At 48.4% G+C, this 19,437-nt stretch overlaps 1 protein-coding gene across 4 annotated transcripts in view; it reads left to right on the top strand.

Moving 5' to 3' along the window:
- The window catches only part of LOC115108783 (serine/threonine-protein kinase Nek7), a 151,991-nt gene that overhangs the window by 114,348 nt on the left and 18,206 nt on the right, over positions 1–19,437 (top strand). For all 4 annotated transcript variants that reach the window (XM_065009253.1, XM_065009254.1, XM_065009255.1 and 1 more), the window contains one exon: positions 9,873–9,967. In XM_065009253.1, the coding sequence (XP_064865325.1) occupies positions 9,873–9,967 (95 nt within the window). The remainder of the gene's footprint in view (positions 1–9,872; positions 9,968–19,437) is intronic.

The raw sequence follows: 19,437 nt of genomic DNA, 5'->3' as shown, positions 1-19,437 counted from the left end.
TTAATCTTACATTTGAAAAACAGAAAGCCAGTATTAGGCTATGTAAACAGCATGATGACTAGATATGAGCAGGAGCCTTAAAGTTGGGACCACAGCGCCCCCTTAAGGTCTTCTGTGAGTAGGCTGCTCCTTCAGCCCCATGGCCAGGGTGAGTGAGGAGAGAGCGAGTGAATGAGAGAGAGGAGAGAGTGAATGAGAGAGAGGAGAGAGTGAAGGGGAGAGGAGAGAGTGAAGGGGAGAGGAGAGAGTGAAGGGGTGAGGAGAGAGTGCAGGGGAGAGGAGAGTGCAGGGGAGAGGAGAGTGCAGGGGAGAGGAGAGTGCAGGGGAGAGGAGAGTGCAGGGGAGAGGAGAGTGAATGGAGGGGAGGGGAGAGGAGAATAGAGGGGAGGAAAGTTTCTCCATAAAGGGTTAATCTCCCTCACGGACATAGAGACCCAGGATCATCCATTCCCAAAAGTCTCTTTGGCTTTCATTCTCCTCTTTCTCTCCGTACCCCTCTCCCTCTCTCCTGCTGTGTCCTCCTCTCCGTACCCCTCTCTCTCCTGCTGGGTATTTCTTCATACCCCCCCCCTCTCTCCTGCTGTCTTTCTCTCCATACCCCCCTCTCTTTTTCTCTTCCCATCTTCCTCTCTCGAGCTGCCTCACTGTCTATCCAACTGTCTTTCTCAAACTTACTCTCCTTTGCTCTTTCGTTCTCTCCATTTTCTCCTCCTCATCATTTATTTCTCTCACCCTCCCTCCTTTTCTTCTTTCTCTTTCTCTCCTCTATACTGACTTATTTTCCCGCCCTCTTTCTCCCTCCTCTTCCCTTTCCCCCTTTCTCTCCCCCTTCATCTCTCATTCCCCCTCCCCTTTCCTTCCCTCCCTCCCTCCCTCTTTCTGTCCTTCTCTCCCCATGTCTCTCTCTGCATGAGGGGCGGTGAAATGTATGTGCCTGTGTGTTTGTGTCTGAAAGTTTGGGGCTTTAATGAGTTCAACCAGCCTAGTAGAGAAGAGAAGTGCTGTCTAGAGACCAGTAGAGGAGAGAGGTGCTGGCTAGAGACCAGTAGAGGAGGGAGGTGCTGGCTAGAGACCAGTAGAGGAGGGAGGTGCTGGCTAGAGACCAGTAGAGGAGGGAGGTGCTGGCTAGAGACCAGCAGAGGAGGGAGGTGCTGGCTAGAGACCAGCAGAGGAGGGAGGTGCTGGCTAGAGACCAGCAGAGGAGGGAGGTGCTGGCTAGAGACCAGCAGAGGAGGGAGGTGCTGGCTAGAGACCAGCAGAGGAGGGAGGTGCTGGCTAGAGACCAGCAGAGGAGTGAGGTGCTGGCTAGAGACCAGCAGAGGAGGGAGGTGCTGGCTAGAGACCAGCAGAGGAGGGAGGTGCTGGCTAGAGACCAGCAGAGGAGGGAGGTGCTGGCTAGAGACCAGCAGAGGAGGGAGGTGCTGGCTAGAGACCAGCAGAGGAGGGAGGTGCTGGCTAGAGACCAGCAGAGGAGGGAGGTGCTGGCTAGAGACCAGCAGAGGAGGGAGGTGCTGGCTAGAGACCAGCAGAGGAGGAAGGTGCTGGCTAGAGACCAGCAGAGGAGGAAGGTGCTGGCTAGAGACCAGCAGAGGAGGGAGGTGCTGGCTAGAGACCAGCAGAGGAGGGAGGTGCTGGCTAGAGACCAGCAGAGGAGGGAGGTGCTGGCTAGAGACCAGCAGAGGAGGGAGGTGCTGGCTAGAGACCAGCAGAGGAGGGAGGTGCTGGCTAGAGACCAGCAGAGGAGGGAGGTGCTGGCTAGAGACCAGCAGAGGAGGAAGGTGCTGGCTAGAGACCAGCAGAGGAGGGAGGTGCTGGCTAGAGACCAGCAGAGGAGGGAGGTGCTGGCTAGAGACCAGCAGAGGAGTGAGGTGCTGGCTAGAGACCAGCAGAGGAGGGAGGTGCTGGCTAGAGACCAGCAGAGGAGGGAGGTGCTGGCTAGAGACCAGCAGAGGAGGGAGGTGCTGGCTAGAGACCAGCAGAGGAGGGAGGTGCTGGCTAGAGACCAGCAGAGGAGGGAGGTGCTGGCTAGAGACCAGCAGAGGAGGGAGGTGCTGGCTAGAGACCAGCAGAGGAGGAAGGTGCTGGCTAGAGACCAGCAGAGGAGGAAGGTGCTGGCTAGAGACCAGCAGAGGAGGGAGGTGCTGGCTAGAGACCAGCAGAGGAGGGAGGTGCTGGCTAGAGACCAGCAGAGGAGGGAGGTGCTGGCTAGAGACCAGCAGAGGAGGGAGGTGCTGGCTAGAGACCAGCAGAGGAGGGAGGTGCTGGCTAGAGACCAGCAGAGGAGGGAGGTGCTGGCTAGAGACCAGCAGAGGAGGAAGGTGCTGGCTAGAGACCAGCAGAGGAGGGAGGTGCTGGCTAGAGACCAGCAGAGGAGGGAGGTGCTGGCTAGTTGGTGGTCCAGGCTCATAGCCCAGTAGATGAACCGGATGATTCCATTCATACATGTTTACCATGACCATATTATCTTCTCTTCCCCTAGAATGCAGCTCAGTTGTCTTAACCAACTGTAATAATGGAAATCAATCCCAACATGATAGTTCATCTGCATGCATACATTTGTGTGTTTTAATTGTAAATGAATGAATGCTGATGCAGGCAGGCAGGTAGGCTGATGCTCTTTAATCAGCTGCACCAGGAGACCTCCATAGCAACACACACACACAGAAACGCATAAACACACACACGCACACACACCGCCGAGCCTGATAAAAAAATAAAAACTGGGCTCTCGCAAGCCAGCTCTCTCCCTCTCTCTCTGACCCCGCCTCTCTCTCCCTCTCTCTCTGACCCTGCCTCTCTCTCTGACCCCGCCTCTAGCTCTGACCCCACATCTCTCTCCCTCTCTCTCTGACCCCGCCTCCCTCTCTCTCTGACCCTGCCTCTCTCTCCCTCTCTCTCTGACCCCGCCTCTCGCTCTGACCCCGCCTCTCTCTCTGACCACACCTCTCTCTCCCTCTCTGACCCCACCTCTCTCTCCCTCTCTCTCTGACCCTGCCTCTCTCTCCCTCTCTCTGACCCTGCCTCTCTCTCCCTCTCTCTGACCCCGCCTCTCTCTCCCTCTCTCTCTGACCCCACCTCTCTCTCCCTCTCTCTCTGACCCCGCCTCTAGCTCTGACCCCACATCTCTCTCCCTCTCTCTGACCCCGCCTCCCTCTCTCTCTGACCCTGCCTCTCTCTCCCTCTCTCTCTGACCCCGCCTCTCGCTCTGACCCCGCCTCTCTCTCTGACCACACCTCTCTCTCCCTCTCTGACCCCACCTCTCTCTCCCTCTCTCTCTGACCCTGCCTCTCTCTCCCTCTCTCTGACCCTGCCTCTCTCCCCTCTCTCTGACCCCGCCTCTCTCTCCCTCTCTCTCTGACCCCACCTCTCTCTCCCTCTCTCTCTGACCCTGCCTCTCTCTCCCTCTCTCTGACCCCACCTCTCTCTCCCTCTCTCTCTGACCCTGCCTCTATCTCCCTCTCACTCTGGCACCGCCTCTCTCTCCCTCTCACTCTGGCCCCGCCTCTCTCTCCCTCTCTCTCTGACCCCGCCTCTCTCTCTCCCTCTCTCTCTGACCCCGCCTCTCTCTCTCTCCCTCTCTCTCTCTGACCCCGCCTCTCTCTCCCTCTCTCTCTGAGCCCACCTCTCTTTCCCTCTCTCTCTCTGACCCCGCCTTTCTCTCGCTATCTCTCTGACCCCGCCTCTCTCTCGCTATCTCTCTGACCCCGCCTCTCTCTCGCTCTCTCTCTAACCCCGCCTCTCTCTCCCTCTCTCTCTGACCCCGCCTCTCTCTCTCTCTCTGACCCCGCCTCTCTTTCTCTCTTTCTGACCCCGCCTTTCTCTCCCTCTCTCTCTGACCCCGCCTTTCTCTCCCTCTCTCTCTGACCCCGCCTCTCTCTCTCTGACCCCACCTCTCTCTCCCTCTCTCTCTGACCCCACCTCTATCCCAATCACCCCCTCTCTTTCTCTCTCAGTCTCTCTCTAGTTGATGGTGGAAGTGAAGGATTATTTTTAGAATTGGAGGGCACACTTTATTATGCAGACCTGACATTTAGAGATACATAAATGTTTTCACATCCCAATTAAAAAACATCCCCCAATAAAAAGTGTACTTTTATTTCTGCACATATACATATGCTGTAAACTCTTATAGTATTCCACGTCATGGGTTTATTCAAACTAATTCATATCGAGTTTTTATTATTAGTTCGATACGTTCACAGCTAAAAGCTCTCATATGGCAGGCAAAAATCCAACCAGGAAGTGGGAAATCTGAGGTTGGTCGTTTTTCAACTCATTCCCTATTGAAGATACAGTGGGATATTGGTCATGTTGCACTTCCTAAGGCTTCCACAACCTTGTTTGATGCTTCTACTGTGAGGTGGGACCAAATGACAGGGGAATGAGTCAGAGGTCTGCCAGAATGCCTTGAGCTCGTGACGCTCGTTCACGTGAGAGCGAGCTCTGTTCCATCGCAATTCTACAGACAAAGGAATTCTCCAGTTAGAACATTATTGAAGTTTTATGTTAAAAACATCCTAAAGATTGACTCTATACATCGTTTGACATGTTTCTACGGACTGTAATGGAACGTTTTAACATTCCGTCTTGCACCTAGGGAACACGCAACGTGAGTTTAGATTTGTTTACCAAACGCGCTAACAAAAGGAGCTATTAGAACATAAATGATGGACATTATCGAACAAAACAAACATTTTTGTGCATTCTGTGAAGATCATCAAAGGTAAGTGAGTATTTATAATGTTATTTCTTACTTCTGTTGACTGCAAAATATGGCGGATATCTTTTTGGCTTGTTTGGTCTCTGAGCGCCGTACTCAGATTATTGCATGGTTTGCTTTTTCCGTAAAGCTTTTTTGAAATCTGACACAGCGGTTGCATTAAGGAGAAGTGTATCTAAAGTTCCATGTATAACACTTGTATTTTCATCAACATTTATGATGAGTATTTCTGTGAATTGATGTGGCTCTCTGCAATATCACCAGATGTTTTTGTAACTACTGAAAATAACGCGCCAATGTATAATGAGATTTTTTAAATATAAATATGAACTTTATCAAACAAAACATACATGTATTGTGTAACATGAAGTCATATGAGTGTCATCTGATGAAGATGATCAAAGGTTAGTGATTCATTCTATCTCTTTCTGATTTTTGTGACTCCTCTCTTTGGCTGGAAAATTGGCTGTGTTTTTCGGTGACTTGGCTCTGACCTAACATAATCGTTTGTGGTGCTTTGACTGTAAAGCCTTTTTGACATCGGACATTGCGGTGGGATTAACAAGAAGTGTATCTTTAAAATGGTATGAAATACTTGTATGTCTGAGGAATTTTAATTATGAGATTTCTGTTGTTTGAATTTGGCGCCCTGCACTTTCACTGGCTGTTGTCATATCAATCCCTTTAACGGGATCTCAGCTCTAAGAAGATTTAACTAAATATGTGTAATATTTACAGGTCTCAGACTATGCTTCCATTATGCCATTTGATTAATCAGGATCCCCATTAGCCAATGGCAACAGCTCGTCTGACTGGGGCCCAACACATACCGCAATAGACATTACAGAAAATACTTAATAACATGCATACATTTAAAAACGTGTGTGTGCGTGTGCTAGATCAACCCTCAGTATTTGTCTGGATCTGTATCTCTTTATCTGTCAGCTATCTCCCCCCATCAGGCTCACTAAGGCCCTCTGTGGTGGGGCAGTGAACCTACAGCCAGCCCCTGTACATGACTGACTATTGTACTGTCTGGCTGTGGGGTCTGGAGCAGGCCAGCCAGCATGGTATTGTACTGTCTGACTGTGGGGTCTGGAGCAGGCCAGTCAACGTGGTATTGTACTGTCTGACTGTGGGGTCTGGAGCTGGCCAGCCAGCATGGTATTGTACTGTCTGACTGTGGGGTCTGGAGCGGGCCAGCCAGCATGGTATTGTACTGTCTGACTGTGGGGTCTGGAGCGGGCCAGCCAGCGTGGTATTGTACTGTCTGACTGTGGGGTCTGGAGCGGGCCAGCCAGCATGGTATTGTACTGCCTGACTGTGGGGTCTGGAGCGGGCCAGCCAACGTGGTATTGTACTGTCTGACTGTGGGGTCTGGAGCGGGCCAGCCAGCATGGTATTGTACTGCCTGACTGTGGGGTCTGGAGCGGGCCAGCCAGCATGGTATTGTACTGTCTGACTGTGGGGTCTGGAGCGGGCCAGCCAGCTTGGTATTGTACTGCCTGACTGTGGGGTCTGGAGCGGGCCAGCCAGCGTGGTATTGTACTGTCTGACTGTGGGGTCTGGAGCGGGCCAGCCAGCGTGGTATTGTACTGTCTGACTGTGGGGTCTGGAGCGGGCCAGCCAGCGTGGTATTGTACTGCCTGACTGTGGGGTCTGGAGCAGGCCAGTCAACGTGGTATTGTACTGTCTGACTGTGGGGTCTGGAGCGGGCCAGCCAGCATGGTATTGTACTGTCTGACTGTGGGGTCTGGAGCAGGCCAGCCAGCGTGGTATTGTACTGTCTGACTGTGGGGTCTGGAGCAGGCCAGTCAACGTGGTATTGTACTGTCTGACTGTGGGGTCTGGAGCGGGCCAGCCAGCATGGTATTGTACTGTCTGACTGTGGGGTCTGGAGCGGGCCAGCCAGCATGGTATTGTACTGTCTGACTGTGGGGTCTGGAGCGGGCCAGCCAGCGTGGTATTGTACTGTCTGACTGTGGGGTCTGGAGCGGGCCAGCCAGCATGGTATTGTACTGCCTGACTGTGGGGTCTGGAGCGGGCCAGCCAACGTGGTATTGTACTGTCTGACTGTGGGGTCTGGAGCGGGCCAGCCAGCGTGGTATTGTACTGTCTGACTGTGGGGTCTGGAGCGGGCCAGCCAGCATGGTATTGTACTGCCTGACTGTGGGGTCTGGAGCGGGCCAGCCAACGTGGTATTGTACTGTCTGACTGTGGGGTCTGGAGCGGGCCAGCCAGCATGGTATTGTACTGTCTGACTGTGGGGTCTGGAGCGGGCCAGCCAGCATGGTATTGTACTGTCTGACTGTGGGGTCTGGAGCGGGCCAGCCAACGTGGTATTGTACTGTCTGACTGTGGGGTCTGGAGCGGGCCAGCCAGCATGGTATTGTACTGTCTGACTGTGGGGTCTGGAGCGGGCCAGCCAGTGTGGTATTGTACTGTCTGGAGCGGGCCAGCCAGCGTGGTATTGTACTGTCTGACTGTGGGGTCTGGAGCGGGCCAGCCAGCATGGTATTGTACTGTCTGACTGTGGGGTCTGGAGCGGGCCAGCCAGCGTGGTATTGTACTGTCTGACTGTGGGGTCTGGAGCGGGCCAGCCAGCTTGGTATTGTACTGCCTGACTGTGGGGTCTGGAGCGGGCCAGCCAGCGTGGTATTGTACTGTCTGACTGTGGGGTCTGGAGCGGGCCAGCCAGCGTGGTATTGTACTGTCTGACTGTGGGGTCTGGAGCGGGCCAGCCAGCGTGGTATTGTACTGCCTGACTGTGGGGTCTGGAGCGGGCCAGCCAGCATGGTATTGTACTGTCTGACTGTGGGGTCTGGAGCGGGCCAGCCAGCGTGGTATTGTACTGTCTGGAGCGGGCCAGCCAGCGTGGTATTGTACTGTCTGACTGTGGGGTCTGGAGCGGGCCAGCCAGCGTGGTATTGTACTGCCTGACTGTGGGGTCTGGAGCAGGCCAGCCAGCATGGTATTGTACTGTCTGACTGTGGGGTCTGGAGCGGGCCAGCCAGTGTGGTATTGTACTGTCTGGAGCGGGCCAGCCAGCGTGGTATTGTACTGTCTGACTGTGGGGTCTGGAGCGGGCCAGCCAGCGTGGTATTGTACTGTCTGACTGTGGGGTCTGGAGCGGGCCAGCCAGCGTGGTATTGTACTGTCTGACTGTGGGGTCTGGAGCGGGCCAGCCAGCGTGGTATTGTACTGTCTGGCTGTGGGGTCTGGAGTGGGCCAGCCAGCATGGTATTGTACTGTCTGACTGTGGGGTCTGGAGCGGGCCAGCCAGCATGGTATTGTACTGTCTGACTGTGGGGTCTGGAGCGGGCCAGCCAGCATGGTATTGTACTGTCTGACTGTGGGGTCTGGAGCGGGCCAGCCAGCATGGTATTGTACTGTCTGGAGCGGGCCAGCCAGTGTGGTATTGTACTGTCTGACTGTGGGGTCTGGAGCGGGCCAGCCAGCATGGTATTGTAACGGCTGACTGCGGGGTCTGGAGCGGGCCAGCCAGCGTGGTATTGTACTGTCTGACTGTGGGGTCTGGAGCGGGCCAGCCAGCGTGGTATTGGGATTCACAGCCAGAGTGTACAATATCTGTTGGACACCTGTTTCTATTCATGATGAGGGATGGTAATGAGAGCTGAACTGGAGTTGTGATGTAGTGGATGAGGGATGGTAATGAGAGCTGAACTGGAGTTGTGATGTAGTGGATGAGGGATGGTAATGAGAGCTGAACTGGAGTTGTGATGTAGTGGATGAGAGATGGTAATGAGAGCTGAACTGGAGTTGTGATGTAGTGGATGAGGGATGGTAATGAGAGCTGAACTGGAGTTGTGATGTAGTGGATGAGGGATGGTAATGAGAGCTGAACTGGAGCTGTGATGTAGTGGATGAGGGATGGTAATGAGAGCTGAACTGGAGTTGTGATGTCGTGGATGAGGGAGTTTCTGTGTGATGTCTGTTTCTCTGAGGTTGTGTGTGCTGGAACAGCTAGGTTAGTGGTGGAACAGGCTAATGGCTGTCTCTCTCTCTCTTTCTGTTCTCTCTGTTGTCTCTCTGTCTCTTACTTTCTCTCAATTCAATTTCAATTTAAGGGCTTTATATGTATGGGAAATATATGTTAACATTGACAAATCAAGTGAAGTAGATAAAAAAACTAAAGTTAAAGAAACACTTTTCCCTGCCTCTCTCTGTCTGTTAGAAACACTTTTCCCTGCCTCTCTCTGTCTGTTATAAACACTTTTCCCTGCCTCTCTCTGTCTGTTATAAACACTTTTCCCTGCCTCTCTCTGTCTGTTATAAACACTTTTCCCTGCCTCTCTCTGTCTGTTATAAACACTTTTCCCTGCCTCTCTCTGTCTGTTATAAACACTTTTCCCTGCCTCTCTCTGTCTGTTATAAACACTTTTCCCTGCCTCTCTCTGTCTGTTATAAACACTTTTCCCTGCCTCTCTGTCTGTTATAAACACTTTTCCCTGCCTCTCTCTGTCTGTTATAAACACGTTTCCCTGCCTCTCTCTGTCTGTTATAAACACTTTTCCCTGCCTCTCTCTGTCTGTTATAAACACTTTTCCCTGCCTCTCTCTGTCTGTTATAAACACTTTTCCCTGCCTCTCTCTGTCTGTTATAAACACGTTTCCCTGCCTCTCTCTGTCTGTTATAAACACTTTTCCCTGCCTCTCTCTGTCTGTTATAAACACTTTTCCCTGCCTCTCTCTGTCTGTTATAAACACTTTTCCCTGCCTCTCTCTGTCTGTTATAAACACTTTTCCCTGCCTCTCTCTGTCTGTTATAAACACTTTTCCCTGCCTCTCTCTGTCTGTTATAAACACTTTTCCCTGCCTCTCTCTGTCTGTTATAAACACTTTTCCCTGCCTCTCTCTGTCTGTTATAAACACTTTTCCCTGCCTCTCTCTGTCTGTTATAAACACTTTTCCCTGCCTCTCTCTGTCTGTTATAAACACTTTTCCCTGCCTCTCTCTGTCTGTTATAAACACTTTTCCCTGCCTCTCTCTGTCTGTTATAAACACTTTTCCCTGCCTCTCTTTGTCTGTTATAAACACGTTTCCCTGCCTCTCTCTGTCTGTTATAAACACTTTTCCCTGCCTCTCTCTGTCTGTTATAAACACTTTTCCCTGCCTCTCTCTGTCTGTTCCAGTGGGCACCCCCTACTACATGTCTCCAGAAAGAATACATGAAAACGGATACAACTTCAAATCTGACATCTGGTCGCTAGGCTGCCTGCTCTACGAGGTAACGTATATGATACACATTTACTGTACACACACAGACAGATTTGTGAGGTAAAAGTGGATAGGAGAGCTGCAGTGTGTTTGAAGCTAATAGAGACCTCCCAGTGACATATCCATGTGGTTCAGATCAACTGGGTGGATATGATACTGACCAGTTAGATTACTCTGTAGATGAACCACTTCCACCTTACAGATCAGACTGACCAGTTAGATTACTCTGTAGATGAACCACTTCCACCTTACAGATCAGACTGACCAGTTAGATTACTCTGTAGATGAACCACTTCCAGCTTACAGATCAGACTGACCAGTTAGATTACTCTGTAGATGAACCACTTCCACCTTACAGATCAGACTGACCAGTTAGATTACTCTGTAGATGAACCACTTCCACCTTACAGATCAGACTGACCAGTTAGATTACTCTGTAGATGAACCACTTCCAGCTTACAGATCAGACTGACCAGTTAGATTACTCTGTAGATGAACCACTTCCACCTTACAGATCAGACTGACCAGTTAGATTACTCTGTAGATGAACCACTTCCACCTTACAGATCAGACTGACCAGTTAGATTACTCTGTAGATGAACCACTTCCACCTTACAGATCAGACTGACCAGTTAGATTACTCTGTAGATTAATCACTTCCACCTTACAGATCAGACTGACCAGTAAGATTACTCTGTAGATGAACCACTTACACCTTACAGATCAGACTGACCAGTTAGATTACTCTGTAGATGAACCACTTCCACCTTACAGATCAGACTGACCAGTTAGATTACTCTGTAGATGAACCACTTCCACCTTACAGATCAGACTGACCAGTAAGATTACTCTGTAGATGAACCACTTCCACCTTACAGATCAGACTGACCAGTTAGATTACTCTGTAGATGAACCACTTCCAGCTTACAGATCAGACTGACCAGTTAGATTACTCTGTAGATGAACCACTTCCACCTTACAGATCAGACTGACCAGTAAGATTACTCTGTAGATGAACCACTTCCACCTTACAGATCAGACTGACCAGTAAGATTACTCTGTAGATGAACCACTTCCACCTTACAGATCAGACTGACCAGTTAGATTACTCTGTAGATGAACCACTTCCACCTTACAGATCAGACTGACCAGTTAGATTACTCTGTAGATGAACCACTTCCACCTTACAGATCAGACTGGAGAGAGGTGGGGGGGGAGTGAGTGAGCGAGAGGATGGTGGAGAGAGGCAGAGCGAAATAGATGGGTTGAGCCAGGCAGAGAGAGCGATACGGGGTGAGGTTGGAGAGTGAGAGAGAAATGGGATGGAGAGAGAAGAGAGGGAGAGGTGGTGGGGAGAGAGAGGCAGAGAGAGCGATACGGGGAGAGGATGTGGGAGGAGGAGAAGGGGGAGGATGGGAAGAGAGAGAGAGAGTGGGAGAAAGAGTGTGAGTATGTAGCTGGCCTGTGGTGTGTTGTGTGATATTATATGTCCTTTCTAAACAAGCATCACACACACCCACTCTGCTCCCATTGATCTGAAAACACTATTCAGTGTGTGTATATATGAAGGTCTGACAGGTGTATGCATTGGAGGTTGGATGATGGCTGTATGGATGATGGGCGTATGGATTAGAGGTTGACCGATTATGATTTTTCAACGCCGATACCGATTAAGCCGATACCGATTAAGCCGATACCGATTAAGCCGATACCGATTAAGCCGATACCGATTAAGCCGATACCGATTAACCGACCCGATTAAGCCGATACCGATTGATCGGTCGATTTAAAAAAAAAAATACAAATAAAAAAAATATTGTAATAATGACAATTACAACAATACTGAATGAACACTTATTTTATCACTAATATAATACATCAATAAAATCCATTTAGCCTCAAATAAATAATGAAACATGTTCAATTTGGTTTAAATAATGCAAAAACAAAGTGTCGGAGAAGAAAGTAAAAGTGCAATATGTGCCATGTAAAAAAGCTAACGTTTAAGTTCCTTGCTCAGAACATGAGAACATATGAAAGCTGGTGGTTCCTTTTAACATGATTCTTCAATATTCCCAGGTAAGAAGTTTTAGGTTGTAGTTATTATAGGAATTATAGGACTATTTCTCTCTATACCATTTGTATTTCATTAACCTTTGACTATTGGATGTTCTTATAGGCACTTTAGTATTGCCAGTGTAACAGTATAGCTTCCATCCCTCTCCTCGCTCCTCAACCACAACAGCCACCCTCGAAGCAGCGTTACCCATGCAGAGCAAGGGGAACAACCACTCCAAGTCTCAGAGCGAGTGACATTTGAAACGCTATTAGCACTCACTCCGCTAACTAGCTAGCCATTTCACATCGGTTACACCAGCCTAATCTCGGGAGTTGATAGGCTTGAAGTAATAAACAGCTGCTGGCAAACGTATGAAAGTGCTGTTTGAATGAATGCTTACGAGCCTGCTACTGCCTACCACCGCTCAGTCAGACTGCTCTATCAAATCATAGACTTCGTTATAACATGATAACACACAGAAATACGAGCCGTAGGTCATTAATATGATCGAATCCGGAAACTATCATCTCGAAAACAAGACGTTTATTCTTTCAGTGAAATACGGAACCATTCCGTATTTTATCTAACGGGTGGCATCCATATATCTAAATATTCCTGTTACATTGCACAACCTTCAATGTTATGTCATAATTACGTAAAATTCTGGCAAATTAGGCGGCCCAAACTGTTGCGTGTACACTGACTCTGAAGTGACACAATTTCACCTGGTTAATATTGCCTGCTAACCTGGATTTCTTTTAGCTAAATATGCAGGTTTAAAAATGTATACTTCTGTGTATTGATTTTAAGAAAGGCATTGATGTTTATGGTTATGTACACTTTGGAGCAACGATTACGCACCACATCGATTATATGCTACGCAGGACACTAGATAACTACACATGGTTGATGATATTACTAGTTTATCTAGTGATTATGTTTGATTGATTGTTTTTTATAAGATAAGTTAAATGCTAGCTAGCAATTTACCTTGGCTTACTGCATTTGCGTAAAAGGCAGGCTCCTCGTGGAGTGCAATGAGAGGCAGGTGGTTATAGAGCGTTGGACAAGTTAACTGTAAGGTTGCAAGATTGAATCCCTGAGCTGACAAGGTAAAAATCTGTCGTTCTGCCCCTGAACAACGAAGTTAACCCACCGTTCCTAGGACGTCATTGAAAATAAGAATGCGTTCTTAACTGACTTGCCTAGTTAAATAAAGATGAAATAAAGGTGTAAAAAAATATATATTTTTTTTAAATGTTTTTTTTAATCGGCCAAATCGGTGTCCAAAAATACAGATAACTTGAAATCGGCCCTAATTAATCGGCAATTCCGATTAATCGGTCGACTTCTAGTATGGATGTTGGCCGTATGGATGTTGGCCGTATGGATGTTGGATGTCTGTGAGGGTCAACACGTGGGTGTGTTTGCTTTAGGACTGTGTTTGAGAGAACATGAATATTTCAGTGTTCATCCTGGGTTGCTCGATGGGTGAGAGAGACAAACCCATCAATACCTGGCTGCATCTCCTATTCTGTTTGATTGAGGCGTGTGTGTGATGAGGTCTCTACTTCCACATTACATCACCTGACCCGGTCCACCTCCGGTGTCGTGGTAATGGGATGTTGCTTGGGTGGTTCTCCCTCGGCGTCTGGGAGGGCACGGCAACAGCAGGCTGGGCATGTGTAGGTTGATATGTCGTTCTTACCGCACCCCCGGCCCAGACCCGTGTGTGTGTAGTATTGTAATAGTAACAGTAATAGTGCTGCAATGTCCTGAACCCTATGTAGCTTTATAACCCTACAGTACAGTTGAAGTCAGATGTTTACATACACCTTAGCCAAATACATTTAAACTCAGTTTTTCACAATTCCTGACATTTAATCCAAGTAAAAATTCCCTGTCTTATGTCAGTTAGGATCAACACTTTATTTTAAGAATGTGAAATGTCAGAATAATAGTAGAGAGAGTGAATTATTTCAGCTTGTATTTCTTTCATCACATTCCCAGTGGGTCAGAAGTTTACATACACTTAATTAGTATTTGGTAGCATTGCCTTCAAATGGTTTAACTTGGGTCAAACGTTTCGGCCTTCTACAAGTTTCCCACAATAAGTTGGGTGAATTTTGGCCCATTCCTCCTGACAGAGCTGGTGTAACTGAGTCAGGTTTATAGGCCTCCTTGTTCGCACATGCTTTTTCAGTTCTGCCCACAAATGTTCTATAGGATTGAGGTCAAGGCTTTGTGATGGCCACTCCAATACCTTGACTTTGTTGTCCTTAAGCCATTTTGCCACAACTTTGGAGGTGTGCTTGGGGTCATTGTCCATTTGGAAGACCCATTTGCGACCAAGTTTTATCTTCCTGACTGATGTCTTGAGATGCTGCTTCAATATATCCACATCATTTTCCCCCCCTCATGACGCCATCTATTTTGTAAAGTGCACCAGTCCCTCCTGAAGCAAAGTACCCCCACAACATGATGCTGCCACCCCCGTACTTCACAGTTGGGATGGTGCTCTTTGACTTGCAAGCCTCCCCCTTTTTCTTCCAAACATAACAATGGCTATTATGACCAAACAGATCTATTTTTGTTTCATCAGCCAGAGGACATTTCTCCAAAAAGTACTATCTTTGTCCCCAGTTGCAAACCGTAGTCTGGCTTTTTTATGGCGGTTTTGGAGAAGTGGCTTCTTCCTTGCTGAGCGGCCTTTCAGATAATGTCGATATAGGACTCATTTTACTGTGGATATAGATACTTTTGTACCTGTTTCCTCCAGCATCTTCACAAGGTCCTTTGCTGTTGTTCTGGGATTGATTTGCACTTTTCGCACCAAAATACGTTCATCTCTAGGAGACAGAACGCGTCTCCTTCCTGAGCGGTAGACGGCTGCGTGGTCCGATGGTGTTTATACTTGCGTACTATTGTTTGTACAGATGAACATGGTACCTTCAGGCATTTGGAAATTGCTCCCAAAGATGAATCAGACTTGTGGTCTACAATTATTTTTCTGAGGTCTTGGCTGATATCTTTTGATTTTCCCATGATGTCAAGTAAAGACGCACTGAGTTTGAAGGTAGGCCTTGAAATACATCCACAGGTACACCTCCAATTGACTAAAATTATGTCAATTAGCTTCTAAAGCCATGACATAATTTTCTGAAATTTTCCAAGCTTTTTAAAGGCACAGTCAACTTAGTGTATGTAAACTTCTGACCTACTGGAATTGTGATATAGTGAATTATAAGTGAAATAATCTGAAATAAACAATTGTTGGAAATATGCACAAAGTAGATATCCTAACCGACTTGCCAAAACTATAGTTTGTAAGCAATACATTTGTGGAGTGTTTGAAAAAAAGTTTTAATGACTCCAACCTAGTGTATGTAAACTTCTGACTTCAACTTTATATACAGGAGGTAAACCCGGGCCCTGCATGTCCCCAGGCACCCTCATTTGTTGACTTCTGTGATCGAAAAAGCCTTGGTTTCATGCATGTCAACATTAGAAGCCTCCTCCCTAAGTCTGTTTTACTCACTGCTTTAGCACACTCTGCTAACCCTGATGTCCTTGCCGTGTCTGAATCCTGGCTCAGGAAGGCCACCAAAAATTCAGAGATTTCCATACCCAACTATAACATCTTCCGTCAAGATAGAACTGCCAAAGGGGGAGGAGTCGCAGTCTACGTCAGAGATAGCCTGCAAAGTAATGTCATACTTTCCAGGTCCATACCCAAACAGTTCGAACTACTAATTCTGAAAATTACTCTCTCCAGAAATAAGTCTCTCACTGTTGCCGCCTGCTACCGACCCCCCTCAGCTCCCAGCTGCCCTGGACACCATTTGTGAATTGATTGCCCCCCATCTAGCTTCTGAGTTTGTTCTGTTTGGTGACCTAAACTGGGATATGCTTAACATCCCGGCAGTCCTACAATCTAAGCTAGATGCCCTCAATCTCACACAAATCATCAAGGAACCCACCAGGTACAACCCTAACTCTGTAAGCAAGGGCACCCTCATAGACGTCATCCTGACCAACTGGCCCTCCAAATACACCTCCGCTGTCTTCAACCAGGATCTCAGCGACCACTGCCTCATTGCCTGTATCCGCTACGGTGCCGCAGTCAAACGACCACCCCTCATCACTGTCAAACGCTCCCTAAAACACTTCTGTGAGCAGGCCTTTCTAATCGACCTGGCCCGGGTATCCTGGAAGGACATTGACCTCATCCCGTCAGTTGAGGATGCCTGGTCATTCTTTAAGAGTAACTTCCTCACCATATTAGATAAGCATGCTCCGTTCAAAAAATGCAGAACTAAGAACAGATACAGCCCTTGGTTCACTCCAGACCTGACTGCCCTCGACCAGCACAAAAACATCCTGTGGCGGACTGCAATAGCATCGAACAGTCCCCGCGATATGCAACTGTTCAGGGAAGTCAGGAACCAATACACGCAGTCAGTCAGGAAAGCTAAGGCCAGCTTCTTCAGGCAGAAGTTTGCATCCTGTAGCTCCAACTCCAAAAAGTTCTGGGACACTGTGAAGTCCATGGAGAACAAGAGCACCTCCTCCCAGCTGCCCACTGCACTGAGGCTAGGTAACACGGTCACCACCGACAAATCCATGATTATTGAAAACTTCAACAAGCATTTCTCAACGGCTGGCCATGCCTTCCGCCTGGCTACGGCCAACAGCTCCGGCCCCCCCGCAGCTCCTCGCCTAAGCCTCTCCAGGTTCTCCTTTACCCAAATCCAGATAGCAGATGTTCTGAAAGAGCTGCAAAACCTGGACCCGTATAAATCAGCTGGGCTTGACAATCTGGACCCTCTATTCCTGAAACTATCCGCCGCCATTGTCGCAACCCCTATTACCAGCCTGTTCAACCTCTCTTTCATATCGTCTGAGATCCCCAAGGATTGGAAAGCTGCCGCAGTCATCCCCCTCTTCAAAGGGGGAGACACCCTGGACCCAAACTGTTACAGACCTATATCCATTCTGCCCTGCCTATCTAAGGTCTTCGAAAGCCAAGTCAACAAACAGGTCACTGACCATCTCGAATCCCACCGTACCTTCTCCGCTATGCAATCTGGTTTCCGAGCCGGTCGCGGGTGCACCTCAGCCACACTCAAGGTACTAAACGACATCATAACCGCCATCGATAAAAGACAGTACTGTGCAGCCGTCTTCATCGACCTTGCCAAGGCTTTCGACTCTGTCAATCACCATATTCTTATCGGCAGACTCAGTAGCCTTGGTTTTTCGGATGACTGCCTTGCCTGGTTCACCAATTACTTTTCAGTGTGTCAAATCGGAGGGCATGTTGTCCGGTCCTCTGGCAGTCTCTATGGGGGTGCCACAGGGTTCAATTCTCGGGCCGACTCTTTTCTCTGTGTATATCAATGATGTTGCTCTTGCTGCGGGCGATTCCCTGATCCACCTCTACGCAGACGACACCATTCTATACACTTTCGGCCCGTCATTGGACACTGTGCTATCTAACCTCCAATCAAGCTTCAATGCCATACAACACTCCTTCCGTGGCCTCCAACTGCTCTTAAACGCTAGTAAAACCAAATCCATGCTTTTCAACCGATCGCTGCCTGCACCCGCTTGCCCGACTAGCATCACCACACTGGATGGTTCCGACCTTGAATATGTGGACACCTATAAGTACCTAGGTGTCTAGCTAGACTGCAAACTCTCCTTCCAGACCCATATCAAACATCTCCAATCGAAAATCAAATCAAGAGTCGGCTTTCTATTCCGCAACAAAGCCTCCTTCACTCACGCTGCCAAGCTTACCCTAGTAAAACTGACTATCCTACCGATCCTCGACTTCGGCGATGTCATCTACAAAATGGCTTCCAACACTCTTCTCAGCAAACTGGATGCAGTTTATCACAGTGCCATCCGTTTTGTCACTAAAGCACCTTATACCACCCACCACTGCGACTTGTATGCTCTAGTCGGCTGGCCCTCGCTACATATTCGTCGCCAGACCCACTGGCTCCAGGTCATCTACAAGGCCATGCTAGGCAAAGCTCCGCCTTATCTCAGCTCACTGGTCACGATGGCAACACCCATCCGTAGCACGCGCTCCAGCAGGTGTATCTCATTGAACATCCCCAAAGCCAACACTTCATTCGGCCGCCTTTCGTTCCAGTACTCTGCTGCCTGTGACTGGAACAAATTGCAAAAATCGCTGAAGTTGGAGACTTTTATCTCCCTCACCAACTTCAAACATCAGCTATCTGAGCAGCTAACCGATCGCTGCAGCTGTACATAATCTATTGGTAAATAGCCCACCCATTTTCACCTACCTCATCCCCACAGTTTTTATTTATTTACTTTTCTGCTCTTTTGCACACAAATATCTCTACCTGTACATGATCATCTGATCATTTATCACTCCAGTGTTAATCTGCAATATTGTAATTATTCGCCTACCTCCTCATGCCTTTTGCACACATTGTATATAGACTCCCCTTTTTTCTCTACTGTGTTATTGACTTGTTAATTGTTTACTCCGTGTGTAACTCTGTGTTGTCTGTTCACTCTGCTATGCTTTATCTTGGCCAGGTCGCAGTTGCAAATGAGAACCTGTTCTCAACTAGCCTACCTGGTTAAATAAAGGTGAAAAAAAAAAAATACAGTGCCCTCCATAATCTTTTGGACTGTGAAGCATTTATTCTTGTTTTGGCTTGATACTTCAAAAGTTTGGATTTGATCAGAAATCTAATTTTCTCTCAAATGTTGTGCTCAAATTTGTTTACATCCCTGTTAGTGAGCATTTCTCCTTTGCCACACCTAACTCCAGTCAAGATCCTGGTGAGGACGTCAAGCACGCAGATTAGGTTTCCGGAGAAGGTTTCTGACAGTTTGTGCAGAAATTGTTTTGATTGTACAAACCTACAGTTTCATCAGCTGTCCGGGTGGCTGGTCTCAAATTAACCCGTAGGTGAAGAAGCCGGATGTGGGCTGGGCTGGCGTGGTTACACGTGGTCTGCGGTTGTGAGGCCGGTTGGACATACTGCCAAATTTTCTAAAATGACATTAGAGGCGGCTTATGGTAGAGGTATTCCTGCTTGATATGCATATCAAGAAGCTGATTAAACATCAGTATCATTCCACAGGTGCACCTGGTGCTGGGGACAATAAAAGGCCACTCTAAAATGTGCAGTTTAGTCACACAACACAATGCCACAGATGTCTCAAGTTTTGAGGGAGTGTGCAATTGGCATGCTGACTGCAGGAATATCCACCAGAGCTGTTGCCAGCTGTTGTAGCTTTATACTCCTAAGTAGTTTTATAACTATAAATAGCTTTATTCCCCTCTTTAGCTTTATACCCCCAAGTAGCTGTGTACCCCCCAAGTAGCTGTGTACCCCCAAGTAGCTGTGTACCCCCAAGTAGCTGTGTAC

The sequence above is a fragment of the Oncorhynchus nerka genome, linkage group LG24 (genome assembly GCF_034236695.1).
Source record: "Oncorhynchus nerka isolate Pitt River linkage group LG24, Oner_Uvic_2.0, whole genome shotgun sequence".
NCBI classification, from domain to species: domain Eukaryota; kingdom Metazoa; phylum Chordata; class Actinopteri; order Salmoniformes; family Salmonidae; genus Oncorhynchus; species Oncorhynchus nerka.
The sequence above is the reverse complement of the archived record's forward strand: the minus strand, read 5'-3'. Positions and strand labels throughout refer to the sequence as shown.